Source organism: Aquila chrysaetos, chromosome Z (genome assembly GCF_900496995.4).
Source record: "Aquila chrysaetos chrysaetos chromosome Z, bAquChr1.4, whole genome shotgun sequence".
Lineage (NCBI taxonomy): Eukaryota > Metazoa > Chordata > Aves > Accipitriformes > Accipitridae > Aquila > Aquila chrysaetos.
This window is the reverse complement of record NC_044030.1, coordinates 57,718,420-57,741,546: the sequence shown is the minus strand read 5'-3', so window position 1 is coordinate 57,741,546 and position 23,127 is coordinate 57,718,420. Positions and strand designations below refer to the sequence as shown.

The 23,127-nt window shown below is 44.3% G+C and overlaps 1 protein-coding gene and 1 long non-coding RNA gene across 3 annotated transcripts; one reads left to right on the top strand and one right to left on the bottom strand.

Annotated features, from left to right (window-relative positions):
* Positions 1-3,825: 3,825 nt before the first annotated feature.
* LOC115336958 lies at positions 3,826-7,322 on the bottom strand. The gene is made up of 2 exons (XR_003921997.2): positions 7,260-7,322; positions 3,826-6,239 (listed from the first exon to the last, which is right to left on the bottom strand). It is a non-coding gene; the product is annotated as an uncharacterized LOC115336958 (long non-coding RNA).
* Positions 7,323-7,399: 77 nt separating this feature from the next.
* Positions 7,400-22,589, top strand: VLDLR (very low density lipoprotein receptor). Of its 2 annotated transcripts, XM_030004791.2 has the most exons (19): positions 7,400-7,738; positions 12,003-12,122; positions 13,071-13,193; positions 14,083-14,205; positions 15,578-15,949; positions 16,056-16,178; positions 16,262-16,384; positions 16,846-16,965; positions 17,043-17,168; positions 17,570-17,741; positions 18,076-18,300; positions 18,458-18,576; positions 18,960-19,099; positions 19,217-19,358; positions 19,674-19,820; positions 20,752-20,841; positions 21,242-21,316; positions 21,427-21,596; positions 21,937-22,589. In XM_030004791.2, exons 1-19 carry the CDS (start codon positions 7,588-7,590, stop codon positions 21,970-21,972), a joined length of 2,697 nt encoding a protein of 898 aa, XP_029860651.1. In that variant the 5' UTR covers positions 7,400-7,587; the 3' UTR covers positions 21,973-22,589. The 2 variants fall into 2 exon arrangements, with proteins under 2 accessions (XP_029860651.1, XP_029860652.1); XM_030004792.2 differs by lacking the exon at positions 20,752-20,841 and having other exon boundaries at positions 7,401-7,738.
* The last annotated feature ends 538 nt before the right edge of the window (positions 22,590-23,127 follow it).

Sequence of the window (23,127 nt, the reverse complement as noted above, 5' to 3'; positions counted from 1 at the left end):
TAATTTTGCACCTCAAGTTAAATACTTAGGGTAGGTGGATACTTAAACAGCAACCACAACACCATCTGATGCAGCTGGAAAAAGGGCACACAGGGTGTCAGACAAGGTATTTCTAGCAAGGCAAGTATTAATGTCAGCTTAATGTCAGCATAGGAGGCTGGGATGAGGCCTCCTGTGGAGCTCTTTGCACCCTGGAGCATCACCTACCTTTCTGTTCACTCAAGCCCAGGAAAGGTGGACTCAAGCCGGGAGAGGGGCTGATGATCCCAAGCACAATGGTTAGAGGCATGGTCTATCACCAGTGAAGTGCCCAAAAGAGTTTGGCTAGTTTAGCTTGGAAAAAAGGGGGCTGAGAGAGGACAGGGAAGAATGTCAGGCACCGTCACTGAAAGTCAACATCAGTCTCGGAACAGAAACAAAATGAACAGCAATAAATTCTGTGTGGAAATTAGAAGATAACTACATATCCCACGAACAAGTCATCAGCTACTCTTGATAAGTTTTACAGTAAATGTCACTGTGAAAAGAAAAAGAAAAAAAAAATCAGGAAACCCTCCACAAATAAACAACTCTCTAAAGGGTTGCAACATGATGCGTAATCAATTTACGGTTTACTTATGACTTAGCTTTCCACAGCATGAGACTAGACTAGACTCAGCCTTCCCTTCCAGTCTTCTGTTCAGTATTATAAAAAGATACTTTTCCTTTTGAAAACAGTTGTAACAAGGAAATAATTGACCTTGCAAGAATAAAATGTATTTATATCTATCCTACCCAGGTATGTCCTAAGACAGCCCAGGCCTAAGAAAGCTGATTTTCAATCAGCAGAACGGAAGTTAGAGTCTACGTATTGCTATAGACAGACACATTTATATTATATTCTTGAAATAGACACAGAAACTGTGTTTCATGGTGTCATTTCATTTCACAGAAGCAATTTCCTTGTAAGCAAAATCTAACAATATTTCAGCATGCAGAACAATATTATCTTGCATATAAATGCAAAGACATCAGTACTGATCAATTTCAATGTAATTTAAGATTTAAAGGAGGTGCTGTTATACTGCATTTCCTCAGTTTGTAAATCTGTGTACCATCTCTTGCAAAACACCACCTGCACCAGAGAAGAGTTTGACCATTTGCCTGTTGAATGTTCTACTTCCTCCCAAACGACAGTATCCACAAAAAGACTGTGAAACTCAAACATATGGGGAAGAAGAAGAGCTAGTTAATGAAAATGGCAGGAGTTTACAACACTGTTAGGGATGAAAAATGAAAGTTGCATTTAAAATATGAGTAGGTAATGCAAAGTGTGACAACAGATCATTTTTGCAGCAGCTATGGGACATGGAAAACACAACCCACTGTTATACCACATAACCAAAGAGCCCAGGGCGGCTCTCTCGCCATGTCCTTAGTTTATTCTCTTTTTGACCACGAAGTGCCACAGCCTCTCTGCCCAGAACAGGGAGAACTCCCCCAGCATGGTTCTCTGCTGCTTACCCTTCTACAGGGGTACACTTTTCTGCCACGTTTGTTACCTTTTTTGCAAATCAAGAACATATTCAGAAATTCTATATTCAGGCTAATAGACTGTATTCTGTTTCCATATTATCCTCCAGATCTGAACATTCCCAAAATGTTCCAGATCATCTGCTCACATGTTCATGTGAAGGGAAAGTAGTATTTCTTTGCACACATCTGCAGTGACACCCTCATCATTTCAATATCTGATTAAAAACTTCTCTGCTAGCATGCAAGAACATTATGGCCCACTCCAAGTTTCCAGTAACATTTCTTTTTGTTCCCCATCTTATTTCCTATGCTCTACAGGCACAACACCACAATCTGAAGTTTTAACCCATTTAATTAATCATATTCCTTATTTTTAACACACACCACCATTTTTCATCCTTTGCAAAGAAGAACACAAATACTAATACCCTCCTCCATTTAATATACAGAGGTTTTGGAACACAAATGTCAGATTTCCCAAAACGCATGTGTACTTCCACAAAGGTGAACATATACACTGTTAATCATGAGTGTACATTAAGAAAAAAAGCAAATAAACCTCAAGTTCCCCTTTTTGCACTGGAAAACTTCACAAACATGTACTTCTGGAAGAATTTTAATAAAAGTTTGTATTAACAGATACACGTCTCACAGGAAAAACTCATCAGAATATACTCCAGTCTATGTATACTGAAAGTAAATCTTGAGGTATCAGCAAGACGGATTTATATTTGGTTTATTACTAAGCATATAGAATTGATGTCACATGAGGATATGATACTCTAAAGAGTATCTCTTTTCTAAAGATAAACATAAAAAAGTGGAAGTAGCCACACAGTTGCAAAATGGGCAAGGCTGTATTTTGAAGCCACATTCTGTCCCACACCTGACAGAAATGCAAGCTCTTTTTCCACCACAACTAAAATTTTATCACAGATTTCTTGAAAAAAAAAAGCATAGTGGAAGTTCTGGTTCCAATGCATGACTTACAACTCTCTCATTTGCAAGTTTATGCAGTGCATGCACAGCACAGTACCACCAGTGAAACACGGATTTGCATTTTGAAAACAAATTAGATACTTCCAGGTTCTGATCCTAACATGACTTTAACTATTGTGAAGTCTTCCAATACTAAATAAACCCTATACTTCCAACCCTAAATAAAATGCGTTCATGTTCATATCACGCATGTTAGGTCCTCACAAACAGGGGAAACCCATTAGTAAGTGACTATACAAAGAAAATTGACTAATTTGTAGCACAGAGAAGGAAATCCTGCCTTCACAGAAACCAGTGGCAAATGCCAATTGATGTTGGCAGGTCAAGAATTGTACCCAATATTTTTTCCATTGTGAAGAACACATCTAAAAGAGACAAGTATTTTCTAACCTCCTTCAGAGATAAACTATCCATTTTTCTTGTACCACTAGTGATAAAAAAAATCGTAAAAATTCATATTAAAATCACCAGTGAGACAACAGTTCTCTCTGCCTCATTTTTACAACTCACATGATGATGATCGGAAGGGTAAGGGGGACTTTTTTGTGAGTCTTAATTTACTGTTTGCTAGGTATCCTGAGAACAACACAAGAAAGGTGCTTTATTAGTGCAAAGTTGTTTGTTTGTTTTTTCTCCTTTTTTTCCCTAAACCTGCAGACAAAACACAGAACATGGACATGAGTAGCACTTTTAACAGTATAAACATTCATATAGTTTGCAGAGAAGCCTTGGGAAAAAAAAAAAAAAAAAAAAAAAAGAAAAAAAAGGCCAATTTGTCTCTTAGATACAGCCACAAAATCATATGGATCAGAAGGATTCATGCACATACCTATTTTAAATTATTCCCAAAGGATGCATTCTGTCTCTCTCATGCTCTGTACACCTCCTCTGAAGTCAGTAATACAGATCCTGGCTCTGCACTTCCAAAATACAGCCATGAATACACCTCCTTTGATTACTGTCAGTTCAGGCATGCAATGATCTTATGTGCAGCTAATGTCTTTGATGGTAGCACACAATGAAGAAAATATTTCTGCAAGTGATCCTAAGGCAGGATGCTATCCCATGATATGTAGCTGCTGCTTTTTCTACCCTTGAGGTTTTCCTTTCCTTTATTAGATTACGTTGCATACTGCAGAAAGATCCTCACTTCACGTCCTTCACCAGAGAAGCTGGAGGCAAAAGTCCCAATGATTAAAAGACCTGAAGGTGAATTAGTAATCCCAGTGCTTTAGGAACACATTTAGAAACGGAGGCTATAGGGTCTTTAAGGCAAAAAGAGAAAGGAACACAAAACACACTGAATTCATATTACGTGTACTCCAGAAGGTCCTTTCTGTTCTTTATTTTCTCTTCTAAGTTGACTTTACACTCTATAACCAACAGGGTAAGTTAATTACCCCAAAGGATCCAAACCTACTGTAAGTCCAAATGCATTATCAGGTGAACTGATGTTGGAAAGTCTCTGGGACCCCAATATCCACCACCATTCCCAAAAAGAAAGGTAATACGATGCTGTTACTTGTTACTTGGGTCATTTTTTAAGGCAAAGGAAATGCCTAACTGGTTCACTTAGCTCCTCGGCAATCTTTTCCAGCTTTTTTCAAGGGAACATCACTAGACGTTCAAGAATATTCACCAGTTATGAGTCAGAAAACAGGATGGAGACTCGGAGACTTCTCTAAAAACAATTAGCAGTAATAAAATCATTATGCATAATATTTAATACCATATACCACTTGACATTTTACAGTTCTTTGCACGCACACAGATTGTTCTGTAGAATATCCTGATGAAGATAGCATGTCCTATTATCACAAATGAGAAATCTGCAACAAACCTTCATATCCAGTGAAACCCCACTGAATCCGAGTGTCTGCTCAGTACAAACAGCAGAAGCCACTGCTAGAAACACAGTTTAGGAATGATTTTCTCAGCCAGCCTGGCTGGTTACAAACTACTCCTGCATAATACCTAAGTGGTTTTGGAAACACTAGCCCTGCACATCATGTGTATTTATAGTGCATATTTAATAACATTGCTACAAATACATATTAATGCAAATAATAACAGACTGGTTCTGAGAGCAATGCAGGAGCAGAGCACCCTCTGGGATTGTTCTTGACTACAGGAACTTGCTTAACTGAGCTGGCAATGCCAGCTTTCCCCTCACACTCACTCTCTGCACTCCCTGAGGTTGCCTACTTTCTCATCCACCTTCTGTCTGCAGCTTCCTGACTTCCCAACAACTGAAGAAGTTCAACTCAAACAGACGTGGCAAAAACCAAAGGAGACTGAGGGTCACACATGGAAACAAAGCAAATGTTAATGCATTTCCCAGACCGATGATGAAAGGACTTGCAGTTACAAAAGCCAGCTCACATTCCCTACAAAATCCAGCACCTTCTCTAAACCTTAGACCCTCTTAGGTGCTTTGCTCCTATGTTATCACTAGCATAGCAGGACTACTATTCTTCTAAGTGTGCACATTTTCCACAGAAACCCACAATTTTATTCCAGTTCTCCTGTAGAGATCCATTCTGGCTTGTATCCTTGTGTGTATGAATGAAGTGATGCTACAATTCATTACACATACTGCAGATCCCCCCATACACCTTCCCATTCCCACATGAAGCAAGCCTTTGCAAGACTATCGCTACTGCAAAGGCACAAACCTCAGTGCACATGGCTCCTGGCTCCCATGGATCTCACAGATCAACAAGAGGGGCTGGCAGGCTTTCTGTCTGAGATCCTTTACTGGAGATTCCACCAGAGCCTGCAGATGATCAGACTCATGCACTTACTTATCATGCATTTTAACTCAGTTGAAACGCTAACACTTTTTACAGCAAGTTCTGCTTTGGAGTCCAAACCCTCAGATGTGCAAAGAGCTAGGTAGGTACATCCAAGATAGAAAGTTGCTTCCCCATCGCAAAGCCAGATGCAGGTGCTCACGGAGCAGCAATAACGCAGGGGACAAAGACTGTTTTTCCTCCCCCCAGTAAAACTGTATCTTCCATAGACAAACAAGGAAGACCATCAACTACGAGCATACATTGTGTTATGTCCAGCCCTGTATTTCTGCATGACTGGAGTCGTCTTCTGTATTGCTGCACTCAGCATATGGCTTATGAAATATTTCTGCAATGATAACAGGACATTTGTGAAAATGCTGTTCAGCCCAAAGCACAGCAGACCATGCAACAGTGAGTACCCGACTGAAGGCAATATGTCATGCTGAAGATCTGCAAGAACGATGTTTTCAGATTACCACTTACACTAAGCCATCTTCCTGAGGACCCCAGTCAACCCCCTTGTACACAATAGATTTTTTTCTGGCTTGAAGCAGCATATGTTTGCAAGAACAATGCTGTAGCATCTAATGCCACATACCAGGCAGGCTGGGAAAGTAGAGTCTTTCTCTCGCTGCCCCTGAGGCCATGAGGTAGAGGGGCTATAGAGAGGCAAACACTAGGCACCACTCTCTTCACATTTACACACATATCAGAAATATCATTCCCAGATGTATTTCAGTTACACGAAATCAAATCTTGACTTCTTTAACAAGTCTCAGATACATCAACTATTCGCCCATTTGGATGACCCGGACGCTCGTTCGTTACATGAACTGCAAAAGACAATCCACTCCGAAGTTATTCATGCAGTGGTATGATTTGTCTTTAGTGGAGTCATGAAACTGGATGCAATTCAAAAAGGGCTTCACTCTGCAAATAACGTATAAAGAAATATGTTACGACATTTAGGAAACAGGGAGACTCAAAGACACTTGCTTCATTGGAGGAATCACCTGCATTACTGAAAACTGCCTAAAATATTAGGCTAATAGTTGAAGAGTTCATTTCCTAGGAAAGAAACAGCAACCAGCTTTTCACCATTTTTGGATGGAGCAGCTTGCTGAGGTTTATGTCTCCACTACAATATTAACAGCACAGCACACAATATTACCATAAAGTAGCAAGTCTACGAACATAAATGAAAAAGAGGAGAGGATCACTAAACCTCAACTGCAAATTCTGAGTGTGCCATGAACAAAACCAAATTTGCATTTTACCAACGCTTCTTTTCTTTATTTCACCACGACATAATTGCATGTTTGAAACACTACAAATGTGGAATAAAACTACCAATTCTCCCCCTTAAAATAAAAGGTTAAGCTTGTAATTATACGACTTTGGCATATCATTTTGTGCAATTACTAATTAACTACGATCCCTGATCAGAGAATGCAGAAGTAGTGATTTTCTTCCTCAAGAGCTGCGCCTGATTCGATTGAAGTCAAGTTCGTCTACGGAGGGAGCAAAAAAACCCACGGGCACGCAAGCATGCGCCCGGGGGGGCACCAAATGGAAGAAACGCTTCTTTGGAGAAAACCATCCCGCAACGCGCATTTCGGCACGCCTGGCTGTGCCGCCCAGGACGGGGGCCCCCGCAACGTCCCCTCCCCGCTGCGGGGCGCGGACGGCGGCATCGGCGTTTGGGGGAAGCAGGAGAAACAAAGCCGCCGCCGCCGCCCCCCAGCCCGCGCCCCGCTCCGCCGCCGAAGCTCCCTCCGGCCGGGGCTGCCCCGCACCGCCGCCTCGGGTGCAGAAGCTGGCAGCGGGGTCGCACCAACCCCCGCCCCGCGGAAAGAAGGCCGGGAGGGGGGAGCGTGTGTGTGTGTGTGTGGGGGGGGGGGGTTCTTCCCGCAGCACCGCACCGCGTCGCCCCGCCGCAGCGCCACTCACCGTGCCGCGCCGCGCAGAGCCGAGCCGAGCCGAGCCGCGCCGGTGTGCGGGCGCGCCGCGGCGGCCGCAGGTGCCGCGGAGGAGGAAGCGGGGGTGGGCGGCGCTGGCGAGCCAACCGAGGCCCGGCGCGGCGCCGTGAGTCACCAGCGCAGGGCGGCCGGGCGGCTGGTATAAGAGCGCCGCGGGGACACCTTCCCCTCCATGCCTGCGTCCGTCTCCTTCTCCTCGCCTCTCCGGCCGCGGCGCTCGCCCACCCTCTCCCTCACGCTTTCTATCGCCCTCGCTCGCTTTCTCGCTTTCTCCTCCTCTCTCTCCTTCTGCTACGGTGATGCCGTGGGACCAGCAGCGCGGAGACCCGACCGCCGTGGCGGCTGTCGGCACCGCCCGCCCCGGGTGCGGTATGGGGCGGCGGGCGGTCGCGTGCTGCTGGGCGCTGTGCCTGCTGCTCGTTCTCAGCTGTCTGCGCGCCTCCGCCGACGGTGAGTATGGGGCCCGGGGGGACCGGGGCGCGCACCGCCGGGGCTGCTCCCGCCGCCGCCCGCCCCCCCCCCCCCCCCGCAATAGTCTCTTCTCCCGCCGCCTTTTCGGTTTGGGTTTTTTTGTTTTGCTTTGTTTGGGGGTTTGGGTTTTTGTTTTGTTTAGGTTTTGTTTTTGTTTTTTTTTCTTTTGTCTCTCACGCTGCTTGCCCTCTGCGCCGGGGGGAGCGGGGCTCCGCGGAGGGGCCGCCGGGGGCACAGGGGGGGCGCTGCCGCCGGGGTCTGCCCCGCCGCCCCTCTTGTCGGCGGAGGCGCCGCCTTCCCCGCCGGGCCCCTGTGGGCGCGCAGGGCCGGTGAGGGTGGGCCTGAGCCCCTGCCCGGCGGGCCCTCCCCGCCCCGAGGAGCACCTCTCCCGGCAGCGACCCGGGTGCCGCGGGAGGGTTTGATTTCCTGCGCCGTGCCTGGCGCCGAGGGCAGGGTCTGCGTGCCTGGGGCTTACCGGGGCGGGGGGGACTGGGGCTTTGTCGTGGAGGGAGGAAGAGGGGCCCTTGGGCAGGCTGTGGCGTTAAAGATGCTGTCAAACTAACTGTGCAACTTTGGCTTTGTGGCATCCAGCAGCACTGGCGTGGCTCTAGTTCAGGGCCAGGGGTAACCACCGTAAAGGGGTCTCCACCTGGTGGCAAGGTTGAGTCTTGCCACCCCCGGATCTTGCCCTGCTTGCGGGCTGGGCTCTCGCTAGTAGCGCTGCTCGTGGCGAGCTCCAGGGTTGCCTCCCAGCGTAGAAGCTGTTACCCCTACGGCAGAGAGACCTGCACATTAAGCCAATTGGATAGTCAATTAAAAATATTTTCCTCTTGAGTGGAGGTAGTAATCAGTTGTCTGACTCCTTTCTTCCTTCAGGAAGTGGGGTCCAGGCTACTCTTCTAGGTGGGAGCTGGGTAGTTAATGTCTGCATTGCTGTATGGCTCTTAGTCTCCTGACTAGTGCCCTAAAGTAGGCCGAAGTGTCAGATCTTGGCTGTGTTGGCAAAGTATGCTTAAAGGTAGTAGGACCCTGTAGTCCTAATGGTGTGCAGTAGTTTGGACACTGGGTCTGCCACGCAGAGCCCAGGCAGGGGACTGTTGCATCCAGCCCTCATACAAGGAAGAAGAGGGGAAATGTCTGCCTAGCCCCTCCTCAATTCCTAGTACATGTCGGGATTGCTCCTGTGTCTGGTCTACAACAGACATGGATTAAACGTCTCTAGTATGAAGGACCAAGCTGGCTGGCACTGAAACTGCTAGTGCACTGTAGTCGGAAATCATAACGAGATACGCAGTGGAGGGCAACTCTAGTCCACCAAGTTAGTCTGATTCTTCCCTCAATTTGAGTTGGTGGCCCCACCAGCCCTCTCCTACTAGTAGCTGCAATTGCCAGGGTCTGGGGGGAGTCTAAGCTAGTTCCTGTATGAGCTCTCACAAGGTTTCCCAATCACTTTTGCAAGCTTTTCTGGGACTCGGTGTCAGATGACAGCACACAAGTGTCACATGTTTGAGGCTGCCCAGACAAGTAATCTGACAACTTGCTTAAGGGGCTGAGACAAACAGTGACAGCAGAGGTATGGAGAAAGGTAGTTTAACTTGGGTAGTCATTGTAACTGTGCTCCTTCACCCTGCACACATTGCTGCTTATGAGCCAACTTCTAGTAAGTAGTTGCCTGGGGAACAGTGAAATAACATGTGTTAGCAATCGCAGGCTGTGGAGTTACTGGTTGTCTACATCTTTTGCCTAAGCCTTATCCCAAGGAGGAGAAAAGGTGTGAAGGTGTTTCTGGTGTATGAGTAGCGCATGAAGAGAAGGTTTGACTTAGTAGCTAGTTGATGCTGATCTAAAAATTATTAAGTGTCTGGTGACTGAAGCTGCAACTGAGATATGACTCTGTTGCTTCAAATAGCAGTGGATTAGACTGGTAGTGTCATGACCAAATGGTTACCCGGCATTGGAGAACTGAGCTAGGTATAAGATAGGGGACCACAGTTACTGGCTGGAACTAACCGTCGTCTTAACTGGAGCTCACACCAAGTGGCCTTTAGAGTTTGGCAGACATCTTCAGGAATAGCAGCAGATGATGAACTTCACCTTTGTGCACCTGTGGGGGTGTTAGGTGCTGTCAGTTCTTTACTTGTTTGTGGGCTAACAAAAGTAGTTGCTCTGACATTTCACTTGGTATCAGCTGCAGAAGCAATGATACCTTCTTGGAATGGCTTGTTGTAGTTGTAAAGTTATAGCTGTTACTCCAAGCTCAGTTCCTGTTTCATTTATCCTTGTGTGTAGCTTCCCTGTAGGATTTGGTCAAAGTGATGTAATGTTTGTAAGTCACATTGTATTAGGAAGTCTTAGCAAGCCTTTTCTGGTTATTCAAGCTTGCAATAGAGTAACTGAGGACTGTGGAGTTATTTTGGGATCTCCTGAGTGGCAGGCTTAGTCTAATATCTCTAGTATGCTATTTTGGGAAAGGTTGACTTGTTCTCACTCTGAAAGCCTGGATGAGAGTGTCTCCAAACTAGCAGGAGTCACTCTTTTCATATTTTAGGTGGTAGTACAGTAATAACTGGAATAATGCGTGCCCAGGGCTTGCAAGCAGAAGGCTGCTTCTGTTAGAGGTTACTGGGCAACAAGGTGATGTCAGGCTTAGAGGGAGCATTAGCTGTGGCTTCTGCACCCTTTCTAAGCTGGCCGGGGTGTGCTTTCTAGCACAAGGGAAGCTACTTGTTTGACAGCTCTTGACCAAATAGTAGTAGATTTTATGAAACTGTGCTATTAGAAAGTGCATGCTGGTGTAACTCCCATCCTGAAAAGGAAGGGAGGGATGGAAATACAGAGCACAAGAACCGATGTTCAGTTTTTTGTCACTCTTTGAACACAGTTCCCATGAAACAAGTTGTTATGGCTTTACTCTGTCTGACAAGTGAGTAAGCATGTTACTCTGCCAGTAAGACTGCTAAAACATCAGCAGAGTTCAATAAGCTGCTGTTTCAAATCCTTTACTTCTAGCATGAATTTACATGAGACACTCAGCAGGTAAAATTGCCCGTTGTCCTCACTTATACTCTGTCCAGAGTTTGCCATTGCCTAGTGCCTGATGACTGGCCAATATAATGTGAAATGGCTGAATAGCTTCCTTCCACTTGGAAACTGTCTTGCGTTTTGCTTGTCATACACAGAAGATACAAAATAACAAGTAATGTTCTACTAAAATTTGATGCCCTTTGTGAGCCCTGGAATGCCAAGACAAAGCACCTCCACTAAATGATGCAATAAACCAAGGAGGAGCAGGAGTCTTGCATCATGCTGTAGACATGTACAGCCAATACTAAAGCATGAGCTTACACACTTGCCTGCATGCATTACATGGAACAGCTCTGGCTCAGCTGCTGAAGAAGCAGGCTGCTGCTTTTAGTGACAGTTAGAACATGGCTTCAAGACAAAGTAGATTCCCTTGAGGGATGGGGTCATACAGTTTTAGAGCTGAAGATACTCTGGAAAATGCACTTTTAACTCTAACCACCATGCAGAGAGCAGAACCTTACTCAAGCGTACTAATAAATCGAGACCGTTATCAGTTGGGAGACAACAGACTTGATTCTGGAAGGAAGTGATAAATTATCTTGCTCTCTTAGCATCACACTTGATCTAACTTTAATAAGCAAGATCCAGATAAGTAATCACCTTTCTTTTTGTGTATACTAAGGAATGTCTCTGGGTGCCCTTGTTTGAGGAGTAACTTAAATCCTGAAAACTTGTTCAACTACAGAGCAGATATCTAAGCTATCTTTACACTTGGGGATTCTGCTGTAATGTGTTAGCAGCAGAGTACTGAAATGCTAATCCAGCTTGACATTAGACAATTCTAAACCCAGTTTGCTTAAAGTTTGAAGAGTTTTGCAAATGCAATGCTAGGCGCTGGACAGCAGAAGTCATTGTGTGCATGCATCCCTCTGCCTTGCAAACTTGACCCTGCCTTGAAAAGGAAAACTCAGTAAGAAGAACACTGGTGGTTTACTGTTGTCTGGCAGGTGGACTGTCATAGTGCTTAAGCTCAGCACTTATACTGTGAAGGAAAACTTATGGCTCTACTTTCATGATAGAAAATTTGGAGCTCAAATCTGGTTTCATGTTGATGTTAAGCTGTTTATTAAGCTGGGTAACTTCTTGATTGGCAGTGGGGGGGGAAGCAAGAAAGTATTGCTGAACAGTATCAGGGCTTAGGTTCCTTTTTTCGTTGAAGGTGCAAGAACAAAATGTGAGGAATCCCAATTCCCATGTAGTAATGGACGCTGTATTCCTTTACTCTGGAAATGTGATGGTGATGAAGACTGCTCAGATGGCAGTGATGAGAGTGCTTGTGGTAAGTAGTCAAAATAAATAATACCTCTGTAGGAGTACTTGCTAATTGGTAGGGGGGGCTTAACAGTGGATAGCTGGAGAGATCCTTATCATGTCCAGCACTTCTGATAGTCAGAATACAGAGTAGAGGACAAATTCCCTAGAACAATGGGGGGACTATCTTGATGCCTTACATCTATCTGAGGCAGTTGAATTTTCCTGACTGCTATGAAAGTCTCCTGGAATTGGTGACCAAGAGAAAAGCTTATGACCAAAACTTTATTTGCAAGGGTGGTGACGGTCAAGAACAGAATGCAAGCCTGTTCTCAGTTGCTGCTTGAAGATATAGTAGAAACTGTTTGCTATTAGCACTTAGCTGTTGCCCTGATTTATGTGTGAAAGAAATTCTGATGAGTCTCCTATAAACACTAAGTCTAGCTTTGGCTGCCAACTCTTGCTTTAAGCAGACACAGAGGCCAAGATGGATGACAAGATATACTTGGAGACAAGGCAAAACGGACTCAGTATCCAACACTGGTGTAGTTGAACTGCCAGTCTGCTCAACCAGACCTAAACTGTTACCTTAGGGTTACATAGTACCGTGCTTCTGTAATGGCAAATCAAATGCCTTGATAATAAACTCAGAGTTCAAAATCTGAATATTAATATCAATAGAACTTACTTTAACTCAAGTATGTTCAAAGAACCAGCTATTCTAGCAGCATAGTCTCCCTTAACAATAGCAGTCCTTCAGTGCCTGCTTACAGGAAGATAAATGTTTCTCTGTGCACAGTGTAACTCCCTAGGAAGTGTTAAACAGCACTGTCATTAGACTGGTGGAGGATGACACCAAACATCCAAGAACTAAGGATATTGCATTATTTTCCTAGGGCAAGGCAGCTTATCTCTAGCTGTGACAAACAGGCTAAGCTCTGGTCTCTAAACAAGTGGCTGTCCTTCTCCCTTGCAGTGAAGAAGACATGTGCTGAATCTGATTTTGTGTGCAACAGCGGTCAGTGTGTGCCTAACAGATGGCAGTGTGATGGGGATCCGGACTGTGAAGATGGGTCTGACGAGAGTGCTGAACTGTGTCGTAAGTGAGCCTGGCTTGTTGATGCAGGCAAGCCTGTGGGGAGTAGTGTTTTGACTTCTTGCCTGCGTGCAGCCCGGCTCTCCTCCTGAAGGAAGGATGAACTTGTGTTGGAGAGCACCTTCCTAAGTGCTAGCTTAGCTTTGGCCACACTGGGGTCTTGACAAGACTTTTTACTACTTAGAGATGCAGAACTGAGTGGGGACTCTGCACTTGTCCCTCGTAAGAGATAGCAAGTATGAAGTTTTACTGACAGTCAGAAGCAGCAAGCACAACATGACAGACCTGACCGTTGCTGTGGCCTGTTCACCAAGTGATCACTGTCCTCCAAGACAACTACTTTGCAAGATAACCAGAGCTAGTGTAGGAGCTGAGTGACTGACTGAATGTTTGGGGGTGGGAAGCAGAAGTGCAAATGCTTGACTTGGAGGTCTCGCAGTTAGCAACCCCAGTCTTAAGTGTGGTAACTAATCAAGGAATATAGATCCATGAAGCTTCATTTCTCTGTATTGATAGGATCCACACTGAGGAATACGTCAGCCCCAAGTCCTACTGCACTTTGGCATTACTCCTGTCTACTACTATGTGTTATAGCTTAAACTTCTACAGTAACTGGTGTGCACTCACGAAACTACCACTACAAAGATATTCTTAAAATACTAATCTATTAGGAGCCGGAAGTATTTTTTTTTTTTTGCTGAACACTATGAACTAGTGTAAACTCTTCCATGATGGAGCCATCAACTTAGATGGATGCTGGTATTTAATTAACTGCAACTTTGTCCAGAGCTGAAGCCTCTCAGTCTGAACTTTCAGGACAACTGCTAAAACCCAAGATCAGTAGCTCTTAAATTTCAGAACTCCTAAATTGAACTTAAACTTTTTTCAATAGATATGAGAACATGCCGGGTAAATGAAATCAGCTGTGGTCCTCAGTCAACCCAGTGTATCCCAGTGTCCTGGAAATGTGATGGTGAAAAAGACTGTGACAGTGAAGAAGATGAAGAGAATTGTGGTAAGGGAAGAAATGGTGGCTGCATAACTCTATTTGAAATTGACTTGTCTGGAAAGGAGCTAGCTGGGCAGTATACCTGGGAAGATAAATTTCTCATAGTATCAATATCTCCTTAAACATACATCATCTTGTATTGCAGCCCACTTAACAAAGCAGACTTGTTCTAACACTCCTCTGTCCTGCTAAGTTAAGAACTACAGCAATATAAGCTATTCAACATCTGTCTTTGGTCTCTGGCTAACTTTGGCAATAGCCATAGGCTTAGTTGCATGCCAGGCAAACCATCAGAACTTGTTCTCTGCAGAGTTTCTCCACAGGTAACTCTAGTTGCTGCTTACATTAACAAATAGTCTCCTAAAAAAGTAGTAGTGACTTGTAGCCAAGGACACAGCTGATCTGCTTTATAGCCCTGTCCTGGAGGATTCTGTGTGCTTGTCTGAAAGCGTAGACTAGGGAAGCTAGGTTTCAAGTGTTGGGGACCAACTTCAGGCTGGTACACAAGTGAAGCTGCCACTGCCAGCATTAGAGTGCAGCATTCCTGGATTATTCTAATGAACTTGCATATGTATGAGTTGTCTGAGGTGTCCTGAGACAAATTTGCTGTAACCAAAACCACAGGGCTGGCTTCCATCAGAGCTATCTTACCTGGATGGGCTAATGAGACACAGATCTCCAGACTTCCGTTATGTCTCTGTGGAGTTGCTGCCCTACTGAGCAAGCAAGTGCCTTAATCTGAGAAGTAAATCTACAGACAGCATTTCTAATGAAGCTGATAAAACTATCAGCCTGGGCATACTGAGCTGCTAGCTACACTGCTATTAAACCAGCATAATTTGTACTGGCGTAAGTTGTGTGGGTGTGCTTAATACCACAGGATCAACTGGTGCAAGATCTTGATCTGTTATCCCCAGTGTTCCAGGCAAATGGGCCACTGCCGTCCTGGGCACCAGCACAAAACACTTCAATTTCAAACTACAGTGCATGCTGACCATCTGGCTACTTTAATCTTAGTCTGTACTCTAGAGTTAGCAATTCTCTTACCTTCTGTCTCTGGTTCACAGTGTTTGAGCCTGTTTTCTGAAAGGCTCGCACGCTGAAGCAGAACAGCCTAGCTGCTTCACAAGGAGGTTATTTTCACTTAGTAGCTCAAAACTGATGCCTCTCACTCATACCATCCAAAGGCAAGGAGGACAGTCTGTGTGGGGCTCAAGTGTCCTGTAGGTGGTCAGTTAGGTTCTCCTAGAGCCTTATACAGGATGCTGATCTTCTGTCAGCTAACAGACAATGAAGAACCTACAAAGCAAAATACCTTCATATGAAAGTCTGCCGCCTGGGCATAATCTGCTAATCTCTCTTACTCCTGTTACTCCAGGCAATGTGACTTGTAGTCCAGCAGAGTTCACATGCAGCAGTGGGCAGTGTATTTCCAAGAACTTTGTCTGCAATGGTCAAGATGACTGCAGTGATGGTAGTGATGAGCTGGCGTGTGCACCTCCTACCTGTGGAGTTCATGAGTTCCAGTGCAAGAGTTCCACTTGCATTCCCATCAGCTGGGTGTGTGATGATGATGCTGACTGCTCTGACTACTCGGATGAATCTCTAGAGCAATGTGGCCGCCAGCCTGCACCTCCTATGAAGTGCTCTGCCAGTGAGGTGCAATGCGGCTCAGGTGAATGTATCCACAAAAAGTGGCGCTGTGATGGAGATCCTGACTGCAAGGATGGAAGTGATGAAGTCAACTGCCGTAAGTTAACTTGGTCCTTTTCTAGGATGTGCTGGTTGGCTTCTGTTTTATTTTCTTTCCTTCAGCAGACCTCAGGAGTTTAAGTATGTAACGGCTGTGTCCTCAGCTTCTCGGACCTGCAGACCAGACCAGTTCAGATGTGAAGATGGGAACTGCATCCATGGGAGCAGGCAGTGCAACGGTGTGAGAGACTGTCTGGATGGCACTGATGAAGCAAGTTGTAACAATGGTAAGTGGAACTAAGCAAAAGTAAAGTATTTGCAGAATACCTGTTGTAGCTGGTGGTTGCCCTCACAATCTTCATTATCTCAGTTATTCAGTGCTCTGGACCTGGCAAATTCAAGTGCAGAAGTGGAGAATGCATAGATGTCAATAAAGTGTGTAACCAGCAGAGAGACTGCAAGGACTGGAGTGATGAGCCTCTCCAGGAGTGTAGTAAGCGAACAAACTCATTACACAATGCTGACCAGCAGACATACTTGGATACTCTGAGCTGTCAGATGTCAGTCTGGAATGCCCATCTGCACTTCCTTCGTGGCAAACAAATGACCAAGAGCAACCTAGTCAATAGGCTAGTTTTATCCTAGCCAAACTGGCTATTGGGATGACTTTTCCATGGCCAGAAGGCACTTGAAGGCATTAGAAACTCTGAAACTTCCAGGAACCTCAATCTTTGTCTGCTACTGCCAACTTGTAACACAAGTAATACACTGATAGCTGAGCAAATATGAATTTGAGGAGGGTGTCTTGCATGTGACTTCAAGTGCCAGAGTGGTTTATCAGATGTGGCAGGCATCATTAGAAAATGGATGGGTATCTGGTAAAGCACTCCATGACTAAGACTTCAAGACTAAATATGTGTCCTGTCTCAGAGGTGGCCAATTCTTCTTTTCTAGACATAAATGAATGTCTGGTGAACAATGGTGGATGCTCTCATATCTGCAGAGATCTCGTTATTGGCTATGAATGTGACTGTCCAGCTGGGTTTGAGCTTTTAGACAGGAGAACCTGTGGAGGCAAGTATGAAGTAGGTTAACATGGACCCTACTGATGGTATTGGAGATGAGAATAAATTAAATTCTTGTCTTTACAGATATCAATGAATGCCAGAACCCTGGTATCTGTAGTCAAATCTGTATCAACCTGAAAGGGGGCTACAAATGTGAATGTAGCCGTGGCTATCAGATGGATCTTGCTACTGGGGTGTGCAAAGCAGTGGGTGAGTACTGGCATAGGACTTCTGTATCCCCACTTTAAAATGAGGTAGCAAGTGATGTACTGTTTATGCTATTGTGGTTTTTGACACTAGTTGTTGTGCTGTTATCCATATAACTTCTACATACCTGAACATTCCTAACACTTTGAATGATGCTGTGATACAGTACTTAAAGCTGCCCGACATAAACTGCTTTTGTCTGCTCCCTGGGCAGGAGGACCCTCCCCATCAAGTTGTGGAGGGAGAAAAGGATGAGGTATGGTACAGCCAAGACCTCTGTCAGCATCCATTAGCAAGTGTGGAATGGCAAATACTAAATATGATGACTTTTAAAACTTGTCATAAAAGAACAGTATGTGACAGCATGTCTAGAATTACAGAAAACACTTACGCTCTTTTCACAGGGAAAGAACCATGTCTAATTTTCACCAACCGCCGGGATATCAGGAAGATTGGCCTTGAGAGGAAAGAATACATTCAGCTAGTAGAGCAGCTAAGAAACACTGTAGCTCTAGATGCTGATATTGCTAAGCAAAAGCTTTACTGGGCTGACTTTGGCCAAAGAGCAATCTTCAGGTAAATGGACTCAGCTTCTGAACCCTAGTGTGCTCCCCTAAACCATCCCACATTTTACCCAAGCTGCTTCTTTAGGCTCTGGTGATGAAAACTAGATTCCTGATGTCCTGAAGACAAAGTACAGTAGATGCAAGTTCCCACAACTAGCAATGTATAAGCCTATTGCACTTCCTAGTAACTGCTACTACAATTGTACAAAAGGCACTCTGTGGAAAGTCACAAGTGCATCTTCTGCATTGTCTGCCTGAGATCTGTGTGGAGTATTTGCTGAGGCATGCCAAGTCATAGTGTCTGTGGAGGAAGGGTTTGAAAGCAAGTAATTCTTGTCTTCCAGTGCCTCTCTTGATACCCGTGATAAAGTTGGAACACATGTCAGAATCCTGGACAACATACACAGCCCTGCAGGAATTGCTGTTGACTGGGTTTATAAGAACATCTACTGGTCTGACTCAACTGCAAAGAGCATTTCAGTGGCTAGCCTAGATGGCACAAAAAGAAAGGTTTTGTTTTTCTCTGAGCTGAGAGAGCCAGCTTCTATTGCTGTAGATCCTCTCTCTGGGTGAGTATTTGTCCTGGTTCTCTTAAAAGAGCAGATCTACCAGCTACTTCACGTCCTGACAACTGGCTGAGCTAGCCTTTGTTAGTATCACTCTTAATTATAACCAATAACTACACAGTACTATAGTGCATCATACAACATAAATTCTGCTTCACAGCTTTATGTACTGGTCAGACTGGGGTGAGCCAGCAAAAATTGAAAAAGCAGGAATGAATGGATTTGACAGACAGCAGCTTGTGACAACAGAAATCCAGTGGCCTAATGGAATTGCTCTAGGTATGTTGAACTTGTCTCTGTGCCAGAGGTATTCTGGAGCTTTAGCAATTTGTTTGCTACAAAAGCCAAGGTCATCCTTCAGAGAACTATTTTCAGCTTCTGAGAATGGGAAGTTCCTGCATGCCTGGAGACACTGCAGCAGGCACAGATAGCAGTTCTCAGATACTGAAATGGTAACCTTTCTTGCACTGCTCTGTATTATAGTTGAGGCACAACTATAGTATGAGGAAGCACTGCAACAGCCTTCTGCATCCCAGTGTGGTAAGAAACTAGAGCAACACTGCAACTATTCTTGAACCTTGGGTGTTTCAACTTCTGCAGGAGGCTTTGGAGGTTTTCTCTGTGTAGATAGTAAATATATATGTTTTTTTTTTTCCTCCTAGATCTTGTAAAAAGCCGTCTGTACTGGCTTGATTCTAAACTACATATGCTGTCCAGTGTGGACTTTAATGGCCAGGACCGTAGAATTGTGCTGAAGTCTCATATGTTCCTTCCTCATCCTCTTGCTCTAACAATATTTGAGGTAAGAATGACTTCCTGTAGTAATTGTCAGATATCCTCTTCTTGCTAGTATGTGGCTAGGAATTACGGTGTTGGTAGCAACACAGAGGTAATGGGATGCAATGACTATGTCTTCTAGGACCGTGTGTACTGGATTGATGGAGAGAATGAGGCAGTCTATGGTGCCAACAAATTTACTGGATCTGAATTGGTTACCCTAGTGAACAACCTCAATGATGCACAGGACATCATTGTGTATCATGAACTTGTTCAGCCTTCAGGTAACTCTAATACAGTTTATAGTTATGTCAGTGTATACTTGTAAGAAGCCTGCTCTGCTTTGTTGGTGGCGAATGGTATCCCTCCCCTGTGTAGCTGCCTACTTCACTTCTACGTGGAGTGCATGGAGCTTCTAATATAGGCACCCCCACTGGGATTGAGAGAAGGTCTAGTTGCAATTGCTCTTTCTTAGACAGAGCAGATGTCTCTGCAGTTACAGATTTGTAAGTAACTCTAGTAGAGCAATTACTGACCAAATAATTATGCTATACATGTGGAGTATGAAGGCTTATTCATGTCAATTGCTGTACCAACAGGCAGGAACTGGTGTGAAGAGAATGTGGCAAATGGAGGCTGTAGCTACCTGTGCCTGCCTGCTCCTCAGATAAATGAACACTCTCCAAAGTACACCTGTGCATGTCCTGTGGGATACTTCTTGCAGGAGGATGGTCTGAGATGTGCAGGTATGGTAACAAGACTGAAATCTTTTCCAGGATGGATGGGGAAGGAGTAGGAATGCTGAATCTGTTAGAGGCAAATATGGCAGTATAGGCTGACAACATTGCATGAGTTAATCTGATGTAATTAATCTTGGAGGGGGTGGTCTTCTAGCATGCATTAAGCTGGCCCTCAAAAGTTAGCAGGTGCTGTTCAAAGTCCATGCTTGGCTTCTGCATCGTTATCATTTGCAACAAGACCTTGTACCTCCATGGCTTTTTTCAGACAGCAAGCACATGTGCATAACATACCAAGCCCCTTTCTTATAAAACAAGGGATATAAACCAGCATGGCTCTATACTGTGTGAATACACAGCATTGAAAAGCTGATAGGCTAGTCTTGCTGGCCAAGGAATTTTGTTTGGACCTCCTTTCGTGGTCCACACTAACAGGTTGCTGCTACTACCCTGAGCACTGACTATATTGCAGGCTTGTTTGTCTAGTGGAGCGGAACTAGAAACTCCAAGGTGCCACTTCCTATATTGCATGTTGATTCTGACTGCCACAGTTAAAGCACTGAATGCAAGGGTGCTGCCCTCACTTGGCTGCTCTAAAGGGTTGCCATAGGTATCAAAGACAGTAGCTAACCAGTAAACCTCTAGAACTGAAATCTCACTCAGAAAACCTGAAGTCAGCCACCTGGGGTAGCTTACTGTTGTCATGACTCTAATTACCTGTAATTCATGCCTGATTAACTGTCTAGCCTTATTCTTGGAATTTTTTTATCAAAACTCCTCAGCTGAGTGTATGCTAGTGAAATCACTAATGTCAGTGTTTCCAATAAAGCTAACAAGCTGCATGATCATTCTGCCATCTGCTAAACATTCACTACCATGGCTCTCATAGCTAAGCCATTGCAGAACTTCAGGATTAACTGGGTTCTTGATCTATAATTAGTTTCAGGTACTGGAACAACTGTGGCTTACACTGAGGCTAAAGATACCAGCACAACAGAAAAATCTCCAACTGTTGGACTAGTTCCTGGAGGTACTGGTCCCAATAACTCAGACTGCTGAACATTAGAGAAATTAAATGCAAACTGACCCACTAGCCTACGTGAAGTTTTCTCCTTTGCATGCAGGTAGAGAACACAGGCCAGGTCATGTGTGTAATACAAGTACAACAGCTGGAGTATGTGATAAACAGAAGTAGTTCACTTATGATGGTGTGGAACCTACAGGTTCCATGAAATCCCAGAAGTGCTCAGAGAAGGCAAGCAATAAGAAAAGCTTTCTCCTAATAAAGAATGAAGCCCGTTAGGCTGATCTTGCAGTGTGTTACTGAGAAGCCAATATATGATAGCAGCTTCTGGGCTTGGGAAGTGCTTGCATCTGACAGTCTGCCAGCCTGTCAGTAAGCAAGCTCACTACTTCAAATTCTCATGCAGGATTCAACAGGAGTAGTACAGCATCTGGAATTGTAGCTGGAGGAACATCAGCAGCTTGGTCTGTTCTTCCTGTCTGTGAGTACAGCATTCACTAGCCTTTGGGACCCCTTGTGGTGGGACAAGCCACTCTTTAAGAGCTTGACTTGACCTTACTCCATACTTGCAATCTGTTTCTCTCTATAAAGTATTGCTGATGATGGCTGCAGTGGCTGGCTACTTCATGTGGCATAACTGGCAGCACAAGAACATGAAAAGCATGAATTTTGATAATCCTGTCTACCTGAAAACTACAGAAGAGGACATCACAATTGATATTGGAAGACACAGCAGTTCAGTAGGACACACCTACCCTGCAGTAAGTAAACCTATTGACATGTCTGAGGTTAATCCTTAGAGTAGACATAAAGACTGTCAAATGATATCTGACTTAAGAGCAGAAACCTCCCCTAAACCTGAACGCTGCTGGCTGCAGCCAAACCACTGGGCTGAATCAGCTGAGAACTTGTCCTTTTTATCAAGGTTAAAGTAGTAGTAGGCAACTACTGTCCTATACCTGGGATGGAGTAATGAGTGCTGAATGTGGTCACCAGCCTGCAGAACTAGCCCCTGTTTCAAACTGCCATGTAGTGATGATATGCCTTGTTTTGCATCTTTTATTAGTACAATTGTAGCTAACTTGTACTTATTTTGTACAGATATCTGTTGTAAGCACAGATGATGATATGGCGTGAGCACTGGATCAGGAATCTTTTTCCGGTTTACTTGTGTTTTACACTCTTTGGGGATAGTAACCAGGTTTGTGGCTGAAAGACTTCCTCCATTCTTGGAAGAAAGAAGATACTTTCTGTATGTATGGAACACTTACGTAAATAGCTGTTTTATACAGCTTAACAACAAACTCTGTAAATAGCTGTCCACAACAATTCAGCTTTTAGTGGTTACCATTTTATCTGTAACCCTTGGATTGTCAGTCAGTAACACCACTGACCAAATATAAAGCACTTTCCATAGAAAGCCATATTCCAGCCACAACTTGTAACACCTGTACATATATGTATAGGCCACTTGTAAATATTATTCTTGGAAAATCACTATCAAGCACTTTGAAATACTTCAAATATAAATTGTTGTACACTGTCTTTTTCAATGATTGGGGCAATGGCAATAGGACAAAACGGGTTACTATGATTGCCAAAAATTTGTAAACATAAGTAATTTTGTATGTATGATTGAAACAATCTTGTCTGTTATCTCTTAGAGGTATACAGGTATGAATGCTCTTTTAAGAAACCACTGTAAATCTTAAATGCAGAGAAGGGGAAAATAAAAAAAAAATTAAGCAGTTAAACTATTGGTCTCCATTTTTGTTAGCACTGAAGTAAAATAGAGTATCTCCTAAGTTAGAAGCTTTAGTGGGCTACACTACTGCCAGCCAGAACATGAAGTATTTCTGAAGTTCCAGACTGCCAAGACAGTACTCATCTGCCAGGTGACTGAGGTTTCTACTTGAGACTAATACTCTGCACAGTACTGGACTGAATGGGTCTCCTTTCATAGGAGTCCAGCTGGACTCCTAAGTTAGGAGTGACAGTGGCTAAAAATACTCAACTACTCTTGCAAGCTCTTAAGAGGTACCATTGACAGAGATGCTGCATGGATACAGGTGAAAGCATTGTCTGCTAGGTAAGTGTAAGGTCCTTGCAAAGGATGTTATGCGTAAGCTCACAGTAGTGTCAAGCTGTTAGCAGTTATTCTTCATGGCAATGCTAGTGCAAGTTGGATCTTGGTAGCTGATACAAAGGAATAGCAGAGCTGTGACTTGGCAGCTAATCACGGCAGCCTGCTCCTGGAGTCTGAGTGCTAAAAAGCCCCTGTTGCTACATCTG

Coding starts and splice junctions, on each gene's coding strand:
- VLDLR (XM_030004791.2), top strand. CDS start 7,588: ATGCCGTGGGACCAGCAGCGCGGAGACCCGACCGCCGTGGCGGCTGTC. Junction 16,966..17,042: donor AGACAGGAGAACCTGTGGAG/GCAAGTATGAAG, acceptor TTGTCTTTACAG/ATATCAATGAATGCCAGAAC. Junction 21,597..21,936: donor TAGGACACACCTACCCTGCA/GTAAGTAAACCT, acceptor TATTTTGTACAG/ATATCTGTTGTAAGCACAGA.